The sequence below is a fragment of the Diuraphis noxia genome, unplaced genomic scaffold, assembly GCF_037042655.1.
Source record: "Diuraphis noxia isolate RWA-SAM2 unplaced genomic scaffold, SU_Dnox_SAM2 contig0001, whole genome shotgun sequence".
Taxonomy (NCBI): domain Eukaryota; kingdom Metazoa; phylum Arthropoda; class Insecta; order Hemiptera; family Aphididae; genus Diuraphis; species Diuraphis noxia.
The window spans coordinates 80,481,141-80,501,503 of record NW_028301711.1 but is presented as its reverse complement, the minus strand read 5'-3'; the positions used below and the strand labels follow the sequence as shown (position 1 = coordinate 80,501,503).

Sequence of the window (20,363 nt, the reverse complement as noted above, 5' to 3'; positions counted from 1 at the left end):
CTAAAATTTAATAAAATTATGTTCCTTCAATACTAGACGCTCGATGTGTAAAAAATCATTGAAATCCTCCAAAGATTTTTAATTCCCTTATTCCATTGAAAATCGTGATGGAAAAGAAATACGTCGATATTTAAGTCAAAAGCATCTTGATTTATATCCATAGACTGTTTTTTCTGAAAATCAAAAAGGCTTGTTTTGCAAATATTTTAGTTTATTCTATTTTAAAGGACATGGTACTGGTGATAAAAATGCTATGCCTCTAGGTATACTTGTCACTAAGCTTATGGTAAATTTTAAAAACTTATTGGGAAATTCGAGAGATTTGAATAGTCATCAAAATACAAAATACCACGGGGAAGCTGTTTTGAAATCTAAAGATTTTATAAATAATTATGAAAATCCGGAAAAAAAATAATTAACTTAGTAAAAACTCAGCGTATGAGAATAGTTGACGAAAATAGGAAAAGAATACGTACATAAGTAAAACTTCAAAATAGGAAATTTTATCCGTAATAAGTGATATTATAATAGAAAATATTTTGAAAAAAATTTCCTTTTCTACCTTCTATACCATCATGTTGGATGAAACTACGGACATGAGCCATACGTCTCAATTGTGTTTGGTTATAAGTAGGGCCCGGATTTCAATGCAAAGTGCATCTTTTTTTGATTGATTATCAGTTTGAAATAGAAAGTTCCCCGTATAATTCGTCAGAAGATACACCTGCACCAAGTATGCTTAATATAATAGTAACTAGTTGGTTAAAATTAACTGATACATTGATTGATTGATTAATTGATCAACACAAATTAAACTGGTATGTCAGCAACGGTACAAGTTTTGGATCAATCCGTCTACCCCTAATTTATCCCATGTACTACTTGATCACTCTTTTGTATGCACTGGCCATGTGCACTTATATTTCCAAGGGTAATGTGTATCATTAAGTTGTTGACACACCTGTTTAACTTGTTAAGGAAACAATATTGATATAAATTAACATAAACATTTACAATATTTATGTATTTTAAAGTAGAATTAAACAAGTATAAATTGATCAAGTCCAAGAATGATGAACCAACCTTATTGTTAAACAATAATTTACCAACAGTTAATAAGAAATTACAAAATAATACAGTTTCTTTAGCAATGAGTAGTATATAACAGTACAATAGTATGAACTATGAGTTACTATACAAACAATATGTCTAGGTGATTTTAATGATATGTCAGCTTCAAATGTTAACTGTAAAAAGTCAGAAGATGGTGTTGCTAAACAAGATATGTCAAAACTTATTGAAATCATTGAAACATGTGCACCTCTATGGAACTTTAAATTATTCCTCGGTGAAAGATCTGATGCTATCAAGGCTAACTTATGGAATAGTGTATATGTACATTTTAACCGTTAACATGAAAGCTGATATTATACTTTAGATAATTTATAAAAACCAATTATTATTATAATAAACTTATTTTAATAGGAAAATATTCAATTTCTGCATTGCAAAAAAGTTGGAAGTATTTAAAAGAAAAGTATACGAGAGAGAAAAAAATTCCACCTTCTGGCAGTGCAGCTAGTAAAAAAGAATGGCCTCATTTACGCAGTTTACAGTTTTTAGATGATGTAGTATTATGTAAAAAAGGGTAAATGTCAATTAAAAAAACTTTATGATTATTTTGTTTAAATTGTTTATAATATATTTTATAGCACTACGGATAGTATTCCTAGTACTTGCGAAGAGTTTGATACAGAAGAACCACCAAAACGGAAAAAAAGTATACAGTACGTGTTATAAAAATTATTATCTATATTAATTGCATTTAGTTTATAAATTAGAATTATTAATGGAAGATCACATGTCAATGATAATTGACGAGTTAAAAAATAGCAGGCCAATTCCTCCAACTCCCACAAAACCTGAAGAAATAAATGAAGATAGAGATTTTTGTTCATATTTGACAAGACTTATGGTAGGTCTACCAAGAAATGCTAAACTCAGATTACAACACACATTCATTAACATGGTATTTGAGCAAATTGAATAGAAAAAATTTAAAATGCCTAACAAAAAAAAAATTATGTGAATTAATTTTGTTTTACTATGATTTAAATTTAGTTTAAGGGAGTTCCTTATTTATTTTGTTTTTTATATCTAAAGTTGAAACTGTTTTATTTAATTTAAATTACCTACCTAAAAGTAATTGTGATTTTGTAATTTTGTTTTCCTATGATATTAATTAAAGGGAGTTCCTAATTATATTTTATTTGTTATACCTATAGTAGTAAAGTTGAAAATGTTTTATTTTATTGTTAGACAATATTATAATCATTATACTTATTATTAACATGACATTTTCATACAAATAAGACTCGGGCAGTATACTCTCTGCTTAAATCTTATTACAATTTACATTATAGGTAAACATAATAATATTTTTAAATCAGTAATATCAATAATAATATTATACATAGTTGTATTGAAACGGTATGGCTCCTTCGTTGGAAAAATACTCAGTTAATTTATTTCTAATATCTTTTGCATTCTTATCATAAAAATTGGAACTCATTTGTGAAACAGGCATTAAACCTGGAACTTGACTTCTTCTTTGGTGACTAATAACTTCATCATTAACTGAATAGTTATGACTGTTATGAGATTATAATCCTGGAATTAAATGTAAGTTAACACACATATATAAATATTATATGTATAATTAAAGTACCATAGTCTGTCTCCTTATTTTTTATAAAGTTATGAAGTACTACTGTAGCTTTAATTATGGCATTAACAGTCTCTTCGCTAGCAATTATAGCTTGTCTATATATTCTCCACCTTGATGCTAATATCCCAAAACAATTTTCAATACATCTTCTAGCTCTGCTGAGTCTAAAAGGCATTAATATATCAGAACTACTCATATGGGGTATTTATTGTAGTACAGCTTTTTACCTGTAATTAAATATTTTTATGTTAATTGGTAATTTCTATTTTCCACGACCAGGGTATGGTCTCATCATTGATGTAAGTAGTTGCTTCATCAGCAACTATAAAGTAAGGTATAATTCCTGAACTCTCACTTATAGGAGAAGGTTCAGGAAATCCTAAACCATTGTTTAAAATTTGTTTGCCTAATTCGCAGGATTTTAAAACACCACCATCACTGCACCTACCAGGCATGCCGATATTAACATAAGTAAAATTATAGTTGGCATCACATAATGCCAAAAGTTATCTATGTTTAGTATTAAGATAATAGATCTACGTTCCGGCAGTCGTTCGATAATTTACTTGGACGTTTATTGTTATGTATTATAAAATAAAGAAGAAATTATATTAACAAGAATATTATTATACTTAAATATTAAACATTTTTTTCCATCCTTCAGAGTAATCACCGTACATTAGAAAATCAAAAAGAAACCTAGAGTATTCTCAATAAAATATTGGCCTAAAATTGCCACCCTAGGCAACTGCCTACTTTGTCTGACGCTAAATCCGCCACTGTACGTCACTGCGTCTAATTAGCATTTAAAGACATATTTTATGCAGGGGTTGTTGGCGAAATTGAACAATACGATGTATTTATAGGAACTCATACATAAGCATAGTTTTTACCTCTTTTTAATAAATTGTACAGATGGCGGTGAGAACAGATAGTGTGATGTAGATGTCATATCTGTTGGTTGTTGTTATCTGCATTTGAAATAATATTTCGATGAATTTTCTGATACATTAGCGATGGTAGAATAGAATATGGCATCGTTTGTAGCATTTTTAGGAATAAGACATTTTTATTTTTAATAATTTTCAATAAAATTAATGTAGAACCGAGTTTTTTTTTTTGCTCCGCCAAAAAAACTCGAAAATTTAGAATAAGGTTCCTCATAATTTATTATTTAAATTAAAAATAAAATTCAGCCTAAATTAACAAAAAAAATTTATGAACTGAATTTTTATCAATAAATCAAAAATATGTATTTCTTTGTGTTAATATAGAACGAATAAAATAAGATAACACACCGGGATACTTAAATAAATAATATATTATGTATTTTATAATATAATTTCATCATAATGGTAAATGCATTACATTACATTGAATTAATCTTTTTTTTTTTTTAAAGTTAAAAATTAGTTCAAAGCAATGGCTTTGAAGATAGACAAAAATTGAAAGGAACCAAACATAAATATTTTAAACATGTTAATATGTCTAAGCATAATAAATTTAAATACATTTAAAAATTTGTATTTTTATTTTAAAATATTTTTAATTCTTTCCCTAGAAATAACCATTACGGCATTACAATGATAATCTAAAATCCTTAAAGTAACATTAGGGTACTTGTTTGTTATCACATAAAATAAAATGAATAATACAATAAATAATTAAAATAAACACTAAAATATTGTAATTGTACAATAAAAAAAAAAAAATTCAATATTTCATATTATTTTATGTATATTATATTGTCTTGAACAAACTGGGACAAGAACTTGAAGTATCATGATTGATGGACAATGAATTTTTCTAGTTTTTGAGAAAACATAAACAACATCGATCGGTGATCGATCCTAAGTGTTGGCCTGCCCTCGATAGAATGATCAAAATGTCGAATTGTGAAATACCACCGAAAATCGACTAAAAGACCGAATACTGAAGAAAGTCAACTCTGATCATTGCCCACGAAATATTAGCTATCTCGAACGTCCAGGGGTGAGAGGCCGAGGTCAAGGTTGAGCGTCTTGTTTTGATGTATTTTCCGTTGATAGATGTGAGGTAGACGTTGGAAGGTTGTTGTGAGGCATGACTGATGTTAGGTATTATTAATATAAATAATAACATAAACGTATTATATACGATAGACATTTATTGTTAAAAGTATAAATCGTAATAGTTCTACTCGCTAAAAACCGATGGACTGTCCCCACCGAACGTAATATGATACTTATGATTATTGTTAGTATAAACAGTATACGTGTAATATCATATACCTAATATAAATGCTGAATATGCAATATCTTTTTCCTTAAAAAAATATATTAATAGTATTTTGTGTATTACTTAATCTGCTATGTTAGCGTGTTAGTAAGTTTAATTACATTAATTATAATCACTTGGAAAATATCGCTGAGGTGGTTTTCTAGATCTAATTGGTCTGGAGGTTTTATTTATTATTGTAGTATCAGGATTTTGTTTTGCACCTACTGTTTTGATATTTTCAATATTTTGTCAACGATTTATCAATGAATAATTGATCATTGTGTCTCTTCCAAATTGTTTCGCCATCGAGCTCTATATCGTGTGTATTACAACTAATGGATTTGATAATTTTACTCTTTTGCCATTTATTGTTATTATTCCTATAATCTCTAGCCAAAATATTATCACCTGTATTAAATGATACTATCCTATTTCCACCATTTTTTATTTGTGATACTTGTCGTTTAATAACCACTTCACTCGTATTCGGCATTAACGCATCAAATTGTAAACGTGTTGATCGAACTAACATTAGCTTAGCTGGCGTTTCTCGTGTTTTTGAATGAGGTGTATTACGATACATCAAAAGAAATTTATTTAATTGGGATTGTGCAGTCAAGCATTTAAAAAAATTGTTTTTTATTGTTTTGATTGCTTATTCCGCACAGCAATTTGATTCTGGGTGAAATCGAAATGGAGCGCCTGTCATATGCCTTATACCTAGATTTTTGCAATATGCTTGAAATTCAAAACCAGTGAAACATTTTGCACCATCTGATGTAGTTGTTTTTGGAATTCCAAATCGTGCTATCGTTTCTGAAAATTTTTGAATAACAATTTCTGCTGTCATAGAATTTATTTGAAATACTTCTAACCATTTTGTGGTTGCGTCAACAATGACAAAAAAATATTTATTTTGAAATGGTCCAAGAAAATCGCAATGCACTCTAGTCCACGGTTTTCCTGGCCATTTCCGAGGTGATGTCACAGATTTTGGCGGATTTTGCCTGACATTAATACAATTGTCGCAACTTTGTGTGATATTTTCGATTTCTTTGTCCATTCCTGGCCACCAAAAGTATGATCTCGCTAAACTTTTCATACTGGAGGAACCTATATGACATGAATGAAGTTCCTTGAGTATATTATTTCGAAATTTAGCTGGTATAATAACACGGTAACCCCATAATAGACATCCCTGTTCCATTGCAATTTGAGTTTTTCGTAAATTATATGAATTAAGTTCTAAATTTTTAGAAAAATCACTATTCCATTCTCTTGTTTTGACTGCGTTTAATACTTTGGCGAGAATTGTGTCTCTACTTGTTTCAATTTTTATTTTAGACCAGTCTAATGTGAAAGGTGATTGTTCGTGAATACAAATTAAGACTAATACATTCTTCATTATGATTTTCAATTTTTGATTTTGAACCTTTTATTCGTGATAAAAAATCGGCTGTATTATCTTCGGATTTCTCATATTTTATGTCGAAATCGAATGATGATAAAACATAGGCCCATCGTTGTAACCTATTAGCCGCGTAAATTGGGATACCTTTCTTATCACCGAAAATATATATTAACGGTTTATGGTCGGTTTCTAATAGAAAATACCTACCATATAAATAGTCATAAAATTTCGTAACCCCGTAAATAATTGCTAAAGCTTCTTTTTCAATTTGTGGAAATTTACATTCTGACTCAGATAGAACTCTTGATGCATATGCCATAGGTTTTTCAGTACGATCTAGGTACACATGGGAAAAAACTGCGCCTAGTGCATAAGATGACGAGTCTACAACGAGTTTAATCGGAATATTATGATCATAATGTGCCAATACGGGTTTCGAAATTAAAATTTGTTTGACTTTATTGAATGCTTGGTCACATTCTGGTGTCCAATTCCATTCACTGCCGTTACGTAAAAGAGTGTACAATGGTTTTAAAATATTTGCAGCGTTTGGAATAAATTTTATATAATACGTAACTAAACCTAAAAATGATTTTAGCAATGTTTTATTTTCTGGGACAATGGCATCGTTTATAACATCTATGTGTTTTGTTAGTGTATGTAAACCATTTTCGTCTAACCTGTGACCCAAACATTTAATTGGCTTTTGTATAAATTTGTATTTATTCAACTTTAATCTTAAACCTGCATTTGACAATACATTTAGTAATTTGTCTAAACGAGCATTGTGTTTTGTGATAGTGGAACCCTTTTTACACACGGTAGTCAAATGATATTTTTCACCACAATTGTCGCACTCGAAGTCTTTGTATCTGCAGTCTTTTTGAAAGTGATTGGAACGGCCACAAATCCCACATTTCATTTTTGATTCCTTGTATGTGTTGAACTCCTGCTTAGCACTATGTCCTTTATTATTTTTATTTTTTGGTACTTCTACGTATTCTTCTTTTTTCCAGCCACTCTTGTCATTTATTACAGCTTCTTTGGCTGTCACGATTTCCATTGATTTGAATATGTAACTCCAATTTTTGAGGCATTATTTTCTAACAGACGATCTTGGATTGGTCCTGAACTCATACTGACAGCAAATATGTCTCTAATGACTGTTGTTAGTTCCGACGAAAACCCACATTTTGTAGCAAGATTTTCGACACGTGCACCCCATTGGCACACCGATTCATCTTATCTTTGTTTAGCTTGATAAAATGTATACCTATCCGCGAAGTACGATTTTATTGGTTTGAAATATTTGTTCAAACTTTTCATTAGAGTGTCATACTAAACTTCCTTTGGCGTGCTAGGAACACTTATACTAAAAAGTACTTTGTGAATTTTCTCACAGACTGATGATACTAGAATGGCTCTTTTTTGAATATTGTTTTCGATTTCATTTGCTAAAAATAATTTGTCAATTTTGACTCAAAAATTGTAATATCTATACCTTTTTCAAAGTTCCCAGGTGACCCAATAACTTTATTGAAGTTTGTTAAGGATTCTGTCTTAGGAGTTGCCATGTTATATTAGTATGAATAAAATACTTGAAATTTCTAATGCACTAGTGATTATGATTAAATTATTATTTTCTTCGTCGCCAATTTGTTATGTATTATTAATATAAATAACAACATAAACGTACTATATAGACATTTATTGTTAACAGTATAAATCGTAATGACGTACATTATAGTTCTACTCGCTAATAACAGATTGACAGTCCCCACCAATCGTACGTAATATGATACTTATAATTATTGTTAGTATAAACAGTATTCGTGTAATATCATATAATATAAATGCTGAAACTGATATCTCGGCGCTTGTAGGAACAACTATTATTACTATTGTAGATTACTGAAGCAGTTGCTAGTCAATTACCAGCAGTTGATTCAATGAAAAAAACTGTTTTTAACGAATTAGCCAAAAAGAATTAGTGGCGCCAGCAATTCCAGCTTCATTGAAGGAGTTGATCATTCCACCAGAATTTACAACATTAGATGGTAAACCATTTTTATTATATAATAGTTACTCGCAAAATCAAGAAATTCCATGCATATTAATTTTTTAAACTAGGGAAAATCTTGATATGATGGTTGATTGTGAACATTTATATGTTGATGGTACTTTTTCATCGTTACCTAGTATTTTCTACCAGCTATATACAATTCACGGCGTACAATTTATATAGTAATGTTTTGCCATCCGTTTTTGCACTCCTTCCAAATATAAATAAAGAAATATACATTTGTTTATTTAAAAAAATCCTAGAGTTAAGACCAGAATTTAAGCCAATTTCTATAATGCTAGATTACGAACAAGCTACAATAAATGCAGTAAAAAAAAGTATTTCCTCAAACAGTAATAAATGACTGTTTTTTCCACTTTTGTTATTACTACATTTGAAGACCTATTACAAACTGATTTTTATATAGAACATGAAACAATATTGATACCTCTCTTAGATTATTTTGAAGACACGTGGATAGGTCATATAAGTCGTAACAGGAAACGAAGGTCTCCCAAAGTTTCCTATACAATTATTATGGAACTGTTATGAATTGATAAAAATGATATACCAAGGACCAACAATGCTATTGAAGGATGGCATTCCTTAAATAAATTCTTTAAATAAATTTTAAATGCGGTTCATCCATCAATTTGGAAATTTATCGACGCTCTAAAAAAAGAGGAAAAGTTGAATCGCATGAGAATTCACCAATTTGTTTCAGGTAATGAACCCAAACCATACGTACTATACCACATTCAATATGAATTTTCTAAAAATTGGAAAAATTGGAAAAAATAGATAAAAATAATTATATAAATTATAAATATAATCTATACCATGTGTATTTACCTACTGTGTTTTTCCAATTATTTGTGTGTTGTTAGTGTGTGTCGGTAGTTGATGTCAATTCGTCTATTCGTTCGTATCATAATATTATATTAGGTAATACCTATGCATTTTCGACTTGCGTTAGTATAGTTCGTATCGTTTTTTTTTTAAATATTAAATTAAAAATGCCTAAAGTAAAAACAAATACATGTAGTCGCCTACAGTCATTTGTTTCAGAATTCGGTAGTTCTGTGTTTTTTATTGATGAATCAGTACTATTTTGTAAACTTTGTGAAATTAAAGTTAATGCTCAAAAAAGAAGAAATGAAAATATTAGTTTATCTTTATAATTTTGTAATTTCTTTATGTTTTTTACGAAAAATAACAATTTTGTTTAGAGCATATTTTAGCATTTTTGCATATTTTAATAGCATATATGATAATTTTTAAGGGCATAAATGCATGAATATTTTAAGATTTTATAGGGCATGAAGTCCCTAGCACTAATAATGACCAATTATTGGTAACCATATTAATATTTTGTTATATTTATTTCATATAATATGATAATATTATATAAGAATAACGTACAAATATAATTCTTGTTTATTTACAAGAATAAAATATGAATAACCGGCTGTTGACAGTCGTCACCACTAAGTTATCGCTAATAACGACGACGCGTGATGCCCGCATATCCGTGCGGATAATAATAGATTTTCCTGCATTAAGAATATAAATATAATATAATGCTCGTTGTTTTGAAATTAGTACTAAAATACTAAAATATTATCTATTTTGTATTAATACTGGTTATTTAAAATTTGTTCATTGAAAGCTGAAAATAAGTTTAATAATAATTAATAAATATTATTATATAAAAACAAAAATTAAATATACACGAGAATCGGAATATTAGGAATCCGGTCACTCATCATTCGTCAGTCGTAGGTACTCATTGTTTATGATATTATTCCGAGACGCCGAGTTGATTAAATTGTGCATTTAAAATTTAAATAATTATGAGGAAACAACATACTTCAAAGATTTTTTTAAACCATCCTCGGCTACAGTATTAACTAATACAATTAGAAAATGAAATTCTGACGATGCCGATGATGGTTCCATTATTTCTAAACCGCCAAAATTAAGACATATCGATGGTTTTGAAATTGCTGAACCTCCAATACAACATCTTAATGATATTGGTTTATTTATAAATTGTGATTTAGATGCTGATACAAATCTTGTGAGTAAATTTTTATTTTTTTTTTTTTTATAATAAGGTACTCATAGCTTACGCTATCTATACCTAGAGATGTAGGAAAGGTAATACATTTTTGGCATTTTAAGTGCGATAATTAAATTTTACAATTTTAAATTAAGTGTTAACAAAAGTTAGAGTCTTAAGTTATAATGTTTCTTGAGGAATTAGGTCATGCGGGCGTCCACGTTTTAGGCGGCGTTGTGGGGGTGGTTTGATGTTGATGTGGTAATGCATTGAACCTGTTGACTTGTGGATAGATTCGAAGAAGCACACAGCCAAGAGTTTGATGTGTTAGAATTTTGTTTGAGTTGGTATTTTGAGGTCTTTGCGTATATTTGAGTTCCTTACAAACTATGGAGCGTTTGTTATCTAAGTAAATTGTTATATTTATTTATTTTTTATACATTTTTAAATGAATGAATAAATACCTAGTATTATCGCTTTTAATTATTTATGGATTGTTTTTCATTAATTAACTAATACAGATTTTGACTAATGTATGGATTCCGGCAGAATCATATAAATTCCCATTAGATAGTAAAAGAATAAAATTAGAAATCTTAGATTTCAACATCGTTGGTTACAATTATAAAAGTGGTTAGCATATTCAGAAGTTAAACAGGGTGGTTTTTGTAAAGTATGTGTGTTTTTTTCAAAAGTTGGTGGAGTTGGTGGTCAAAATCTTTGTGTAGGTACTTGTAGTAAAACCAATGGACAGCTTTAAAAAAAGCTTTAGAAGTAAGTATTAAAATGTATTTTCCACATACCTATTTTTAAAATGCAACAAAATAATTATATTATTCTTCATTTTTATAATTATAAGTCTTTAAACAATAATGCTAAAAATGAATATCACAAATTAGCATTTGCATTACTAAAAGCTGATAGATTTTTTAACATTTGTATGCAAAATGAACCAGAGATTATAAACAGCTTAAATAAAGAAAGGCAAGTTTTAAATTTAACAATAATGCTTTATTTAAATATATGATTGAAAATGTATGTTATTTAGGAATAAACAAGTAATTGAAAATCGAAAACTTATAGTATTTTAGTATTTATAGTCAATGATACCAGTGAAATCACGAGATTCTACTAAATATTCACATAATATATAAGTCGAAACAGTGCATCGAAAACTGATGACAAAGATCCACATAACATTAGTCGACTAAAATAAATAATTGAATACCTATATAATAAAATAATATAAAATTAAAAAAAATTAAATAAGTGTCCAAATATGTAACGTGATTGGTAATGAACAGTTAAATACCTATATTCAGGGAAGAAGTTAGATTCTTTTGAATATATTTAAACCGTAGCTCGGGAGCACCAATGATGATAATGATTTTAAGGTTACAAATAAAAGTAGATTGATCCAAATAATTGAAATAGTTACTAATGCATACAAGTTTATTACTACTTACCTACAAAGTTTACTAGTAGATAGTGATGTCAAGGTGGTCGGGTGCGCGTGATGGTATTCGCGGATTACTCATCGTTTCAAAAAATGTTTTTAATTAAAAAAAATATTTATTTTGTGATATTTTATACTACATAGTACATAGTGATTATGGTAATTAACCCATAAAAAAGCTAAGGGAGGGGCAGATGCCCCTACTTGCCCCCCCCCCTGTGGACGCCCTTGAATATTCATGAAAGTTTTTTTTTAATTTACTGAAGTTACTAGTTTAACAGCAAAAGATTTAGCTTCATCAATATTAAATGGTAATTTATAATACAATAGTGCAGCAAGTATTTATTATTTTGAACATAATTTTATCAATATTGTTTTAGGTCTCAACTCGTGTGAAATCAATAGTGAAAATATTTGTGAGCAGAGATATGATGGAGCATCTAATGAGCACATTAAAGGAGCTCAAACCATAATTAGAGCACAATACCTCAAAGCCTTATATGTACACTGTGTGGCACATGCTTTAAATTTAGCTTCTGCTTGCAATATCCAACCAGTTAGTAACTAACTATAATATAATGCACATATTATAATAAAACTATACAAAATAGATAGTTATCGAAATTTGTGGGTAATGATTAAAATTGAAAAATCGTTTTGTATAAATAAAATAAAATAAAAACAATAACATCAATCATTTACTATATACCTTATATACCTATTCTTACCTATAATAATGTTATATTTAAAATCACTTTTTAGATAGGTAGTTAGGGTATACTTGTAAGTGTTATTGACATATTATAATATGGTTATAATAAGTAAAAAACAAATACACGAGAATACAATAGAGATTATTCGTTGAACAGTAACTATAAGGTATGTACAAAAAAAAATTATAAAATAATAATAATTAAACATAAAACATAACAATACATATTGCTTAAAGACCCGGTAAAAGAAAACAAATACTAATGGCATATTAATAATATCGTATTAAAATCCTAATAATTATATCTAAAGAGTAAATAAATCGTATAGCCGTGTGGAAGTTTAAAATTACTCGTTAAAAATGTCCACATACTCACACACATACACATAAGCAATAAAAATATATACATTATTCGTAGGTATACCACTATAATCAAACGATATAATCTAACTGAGGGAAAAAGTAGTGTTACCTATTATAAGTAAAAGGTATGTATACTTTATTATATACCAAAGAATGATATAACATATTATATACCACCACTTTTCACAGCACACATGTAATTTCATTGTTTTCCAGAGTAGAGTATAATAATGGCCAGCCCAATAAGTATAAAACTTTTAAGTGCATATCAAAATAGAAATCCATTCCCTTCGTTCGTTAGACAGGAATGCCAGGAAGATTACGCAGAGCATAGACTGTGACGTAATGTGGAGTAAATCATGATAGATAAAATTAATTCATGGCATAAAATATAATATAACGTAATTGTAATAATGACTTATTTGAAAACGGCACCCAGTGGTCCAAAACGAAAGTTTGGAATGTCAAAATTAATGAAAAAAAGTTATCTTATAAATAATTTTTTGATGTAGATTTTCGTGAAAAAATGACGATTAAGACACTGTTATTAAAATTAAGAAATAATGGACATTTTAACCTTAAAACATGAAGTCTAGAAATTATTTACTGGATTTCATCATACAAAATTACGATTCTATGAATTGGGATACAAGTTATATAAAAAGAATAGAAACAGACATTTTTAATACTTTGCGTTCTCCAACAAAAAGATGGTCAGGTTGCAATTGAACTTTGAACATATTTATGAATAAATATATAGATTGGTTAGAAACAAAATTTAAACTGCCTAATATCAAAATAATCAAATCTTAAAAAAAGAAGGCCATCAAAAGAGTTTTCTGCCTTAAAAATAATAGAACGAAGAGTAAAAGATTTAAAGCCGTCGTTGATGGCTTTGCTATACCCAAATTAACTTTTGCAGCACAATAAAAATTATATAAAGCTGGAAACCGATATTGTGCAGAATTATTAAAAGAGGCAACAATAACTCCAACCAGAACTTTTAAAATAAAAAAAAAAATTAAAAATCATAATAAATCCATATGTACCATATTCTGATGATTATCAGATTATCTTTGTTGTTTAATTGATAAAATAACTTACGAAATATCAATATATTGGATTGCGATTGGAAGCAAAAAACAGCGTAATGCTAATATATATCCAACATGTTATATAGTAGTATTCTACAAACTAAACAAAGGTGTTATCCGGATAAATTTTTGTATCAGAAAGTATGTCTAATATACCTTTGCACAATTTACTTGATCATACTATTCAACGAATATTTCAAATACCTATTATTCAAATTATTTCAGAATTTCATAATTTTGAAATGGTTTATAAGTTGTAACTATATGCCATTCAAGGCATGAGCAAATTTTTAAAACGCAATCTGATAAAACAGATACCGATATAGTTATGGCATATAGTTCCGCTCCAATTAATATGTAAAAGAAATGAATTTCACAGCTACTTCACTATCAGGAAAATTCTCCTATTCCTCAACAAAATTCTGTAAATAAAAGTTAATAACATAAAATGTTTGACTATATAAAAGAGACTAAAAAAAAGTACGAGACGATTAGTAGATAATATTAAAAATCAAATAAAAACATTAAATCCTACCAAAATTAATATCAATAATTCAGCCGAAATACTAATAAAACATAATTTAAAATTTTCCATAATCGATGGCAAGGTAATGTATTTTTTTTTTTTTTTTATTAGCTTTCAGTTTAACTATTAGGTACAGCTCAACAATTATTTGAAAGACATAACAAGATACAGTTCAATAGAATACAATATTAAAAAGTATAGATAAATGATAACAATGAAATAAAAAGTATTAAACAGTAAAGAAAATCATATTATGAAACCAGCCTCCAAAATAAAATTAATAATTATATTTGTTACCATTTCCGAATTGGTGTTGAGGATGGAGGAAAGATTGAGAAGAACATTGATGGAGTTAAGATAATAAAATAAAATAGCGCGCTTCACTTGCAAAGAAGAGAAATCAAAAAGAAGATGAGAGAGATCGCAGATACTTTCGTTGGGGTGTAGTGGGGAGTTATTTAGACCTAATTTGTACGAGTGAGCAGGTAGTAAAGTATGACCAGAACATAGGCGATTGAATTTTATGATACTAGATCTTGGTAAATTGAGGTTGTTAAACCATGTTTTGTTAAGAACATTTGGTACGATGTTTTTGTATCTGGTAGCAAACTCAGCTGGGAGATTTGACCAGTATGTGGGCCAGAGGTTAGATATATGACACCGTAAAATTGGAATAAAATCAGTACGTGGGAGTTGGGTAAGAGCATGGCATATTAAATTGGACGTTGATTTCACCAGATTATCGGCGACTTCGTTTCCGTGTATACCGATATGGCTTGGAACCCAAAGAAATTGTATGGTATAATTGGCTTGATGGAGTTTTAGGATGATTGATTTAATGATGAGGATTAGAGAAGACAGATGAGAGTCAAAAGGATTAGACATTAGTGCTTGTAAAAAGGTAATGTTTTTATATAAGTAATACATCATCAATATAATTGTTGATAGGTAATTTATAAAAAAAAATGTATTTATGGTTTAAAATGCTATTTATTTTTAGATTTTAAACTCAATAACTGCAACCTCTAGTCAGAAATGTTATATATGTAAATCTACTGCAAAAGAAATGTATTTTTATTTTTTGGCCCTTGGCATCTAAAAGGTTGCTGACCCCTGTATTAAGACATGGCAGGTAGAAATTATTCTATACATAGTTTATAATACAAATGTATAAATTAATTAATAAAGGTTAGATCGTTGGAACACAAAGAAATAGATATTTTAAAAACGGAAAAAGTATGTACAAGATCAATTTCGTTTAAAATTCGGTTGATTAGTCGATGTTGTGTTACAAGGTAAGGGTTTAATAATCCATAGTTATTGTTAAGTTTATATATAATATAATATATTATTTTCTTTAAGGAGCTGAAACAACTAACGATGGAAACAAAGCCCGCACATTTTTTAAAAATTTTGAAACTAGTGCTTCTATCACAAGAATTTACATTCGATTAATTTAACATTTCGCCAACATATTATATGCTATATAAAGTCATCATGAAATTAATTCAAAAACATTTAACTTGTATACTTTAGAAACAGCTAAACTTTATGTCAGCCTTTATCCCTGTTATTACACGCCCAGTATATACACCTTGTATATATATATATATATATATATTATACATTTATATATACATGTATATATACTTATTTTAAAAAGTTAAAATTTATATATAATATATGTATATTATATATATAAGCATTATCCATTGTCTATTAATTTTGACGCAACAACCTTTCACTTTGGAGTTTGGACCACTGTGCGGCGAGAACGTGACGTATCTGGAGTAAACTACGTATTAATACTACATTTTGGTTATCTTGACACACCTATCTCTTTAACAATGCTCCTAACTACATTATATATTATAATTATATACACTGAATACTTGTGATTCATCTTATGCTGAACAGCTGATTTTTGGCAATTAACTGTGGACATCAATTTGGAAACCAATATCTATACAGTGTTGAGTTACCTGTATATCTTAAATCGTGGTACTAAGTATCAATATAAAGTATGTTTTTTTATCTTGACATATTATGCACAATTGTACTTGTCTTATGCTGTATCACGACCCGTATTGATTCTATTATTAGACTTATATTGGCCTAGCAGCCGGTCCATTTGGACCTGAAGCCTGCCCAAAGCTACTTGAAAATCTAAGGTTGAGCGAATGCTACTCCTGCACCCCCTCCACTCCCTCCAAAAATATGACACCCTTGTCCCACAGTGTTTATTTAAAAATTAATGCTTATTGAATATTACAATGGTTAGTAAGGTGCCTATGTTTATTGGGAGACCAATGACTACAATAATAATACGTACTACAAATATTTAAATATTACGATTATTATATAGACATATAGTCCTAACATTTATAAATGCAGGCATCTAAAAATCTCTACTAAAAATCACGGCTATAGATACTGTGGTTGTACGACGATGACAATTTTTTGACCGTGCAATGTTCTTACCAAAAACCTCTAGACTGCTAGCGCTTTCAGCGGAACTTGTATTGTACCTAGTCAATCAACTCGGTTCACTTCACAATTCACTCGAATGAGTTGAATTACTAATCTCAATTCACAATTCTTAATTCTTTTAACGATTCTCACTTACCTATATTATAGTATATAGCTCCACCGAGGCACTAAATCATATTAGTAAACCCCAACGCTTCTTCCCACTTGTTCTTCATATCCTCATTTTGTGGTACTTTAAAAATAGTAACCTAACCTAACCTATGAATTTCTCGCACACAACAATAGTTTGGCATATTTATGTTTGAAAAAATAAATGCAATATGTTTTATTAAAATAAGAATTACACAATTAAAATATATACTACTCTATTACTATTAAATAGTAATTAATGATTATAAATAGTCCACTAAATAATAAATTCTCATTTATTTGCGGTAAACAATACAAGTTATCAATAAACAATAATTATTATTATACATCAGTTTTATTTGAAAAAACCCCAAGATTTGAAAAATAATATGACAACTTATGGTACACCACGAATTCCGCTAAAAGCGCTAGTAATCTAGAGGTTTTTGATAAGAACATTTGACGCCGTTTTCTTCTGCAACACGCTATATGCCGTCGCGCAACCATTCATATCTATAGCCGTGCTAAAAATTAATAGTTGACTGATAACTTATCAGTTACATATCAACTACCTACTACTTACATAATACTTAATTTCTTTAATTTAATTTAAAATTTAAATTAAACTTTTTTTCATTTCCTACCTACCTTTGTATCTACTTAAAACTATTTCATAATAAACTATGAAAAAAAAATTTTGCCCGTAATAAGTTTTGTAAAAAAAAACAATTGAAAGCCATATGGTATATTAAGAAAAAAAATCAATATTACGCAATTCAATGGAATAATATCTTAACTAATCTTAACCGGATTTTCTAGGATATTTGTTTATATATTAATAATGTCTTGAGTTTCATAATATCAAATCCTAAGTTTAGGAATGATATTTAATTAATAGGACCTCGCCGACAATATGCAGTCTCTAATTTATCTATTTATCTCTAAAGATATTGACGCTGCAAATAGGCTAAAATTGATTGTAGAGCAATAGATAGTATTGTAGCATTGTAGGTAAAACGGTTGCTAACTAATGACCCTTTGTAAGATGTATGTTGTTTTTTTAAACAAACATTAAATATTTTAATTAACCACCATATATTTTATAATTGTTTAAATCTTGATGTTTATAATTTTTTTTTTTTTTTAAACACATTTATACTAGTAATAAGGATAGGATTGTTGTCTCCATCTTACAAGTGCGTAGCATACCTAATTTACGCTCAGTAGATCATTTTTAGCTTAAAAAATAGTTGATCGAACTCGTATGGACCTTGACGGTACCTAAGAATATAATCTGTATTTTTGTATGGGTTTTTTTAGGATAATTCAGTTTTTGAGTGAGTATTTTCAATTTATGATTTAGTATATACGCAAAACTTGCTAAAAAACTGAATTATTATAAAAACCTAACATACAAACACAGATAATTTTCTTACCTTTTAATTTTATATGTGGTCAATTCACTTTAATTTTTAAACTAACGTAGCTGAACGTGATCTATTGAGCGTACAATTTGCTATGTTACACACTTGTAAGACTGGGAGACATCAAATGTCAATGTTACATCATATTAAAAAATTTATTTTGCAATTAGTTGGTACCTGTCTTTACACCTATAACATGTGTATGTATATTAATCATTTGAATTAGATTTTGGAAATTTATTTTAATATGAAGAAATATAAATCAAATTTTAGTACAAGTTTGCGTAATACTGTGTTACGAAAATGTCATAAATACTTTATATTATTTATATAGATATGGTTTTGTTCCTATTAAATACCATAAACTTTTATTTTCTAGTGTTTAATTTATAACAGAAATATATTGTTCAATCTAAATTTCAGCTTTTTAAATGTATATTGGGTAAATAGATACATGTATTAGAAGTTTGTATTGTCATTTGCCAGTAAGTATATCGCTCGATAATATCATCCTATGCATATATAATTCATCTTATTTTTTAAATTAATATCATCTAATGTAGTTGCACACCTTATATAACATTCATTGGGAAGAAACTTAATAATTATATTGAAGTTGGTGACCATAACGAAATAGGTAGGTATAGTAAAACATTAATAAACATACAGGCATCTTTCTCGTGAATATTATCCAACGCTTTTGCAATATGCCTAAGCTAGTGTAACTTAGTACCTCTGACCATATAATTTAATGAGTATAAATAATAAATAACAACCAATAACTATAATATCCACGGTTGAGAATAGGTACTGTGTGGTTTGTATCTATGTTAAAAATGCGACTAGACCAAACATCATATTCCTTCAAAATACGAGGTACCTATCTAGTTATAGTAAAAAAATACAAAGTTGACACAATATCAATATAAATATTGTGAGAAAAATAGGTAACCATAATATAATAAATAATATTATCATGGTTTTGTGCCTATTACATGTAAATAGAATTATTGTACACCATATAAGTAATTCGCCCGACGGACGACTGTCTCGCCAAACCAACCCCTGTTGGGAATCAGTAGTGGTGCGGCGAGTTGTGCGACATAATTGCGTTCCTGTGGGATCCAGTCTGTACCGATTGAAACGATGGCACGCACGTGTCAAGGCCGTGTCGGACGTTCTGCGGCGGCGACGGCGGCAGCGGCGGTGGCAGTGGCAAAGATGGTTGCGTCGTAAGTGCTGCTGTGGAGGCCTGTGGCGTGACTGCTGCGGATTGGTTTTGCGGATAAGGAGCGTCGTGGAGTTTGCGCAAGTGTTTCTTGAGATCAAAGTTCCGGCAAAACCCTTTGCCGCAGACGTGACACGTGAACGGCTTCTTTTCATTGTGCGTGTGCATGTGAAACGTCAGATTATACACCTATTCGGTATATTGGTACACACGCAAAAGACAAAACAATATTTTAAAACGTTACCAGGGGCAACCAATATTAGAGTACCGTTCCGAGACTCTTCGGGTAAAGGTCATGTGGTTGTGTGGAGGGTTGAATGAGATATGAAAGTAGCTCAGATTAAAAAATAATGACGTAAACATGTTATAGTCCTTATTAAAGTAAGTACCAATAGTTAGGTTCTACCAGTTAGAGGCTA

At 29.2% G+C, this 20,363-nt stretch overlaps 2 protein-coding genes across 2 annotated transcripts in view; one reads left to right on the top strand and one right to left on the bottom strand.

Moving 5' to 3' along the window:
* The first annotated feature begins 253 nt into the window (after positions 1-253).
* LOC149061969 (uncharacterized) lies at positions 254-2,050 on the top strand. Its single transcript, XM_089215165.1, has 7 exons — positions 254-263; positions 635-733; positions 1,035-1,157; positions 1,214-1,408; positions 1,486-1,648; positions 1,713-1,780; positions 1,842-2,050. Exons 1-7 carry the CDS (start codon positions 254-256, stop codon positions 2,048-2,050), a joined length of 867 nt encoding a protein of 288 aa, XP_089071291.1.
* A 10,226-nt stretch (positions 2,051-12,276) lies between these two features.
* erm (earmuff) overlaps positions 12,277-20,363 on the bottom strand; it is an 84,193-nt gene continuing 76,106 nt past the window's right edge. Inside the window, exon 4 of the mRNA XM_089216036.1 lies at positions 12,277-20,133. Within this exon, the coding sequence (XP_089072162.1) occupies positions 19,792-20,133 (342 nt within the window). The 3' untranslated portion in view covers positions 12,277-19,791. The remainder of the gene's footprint in view (positions 20,134-20,363) is intronic.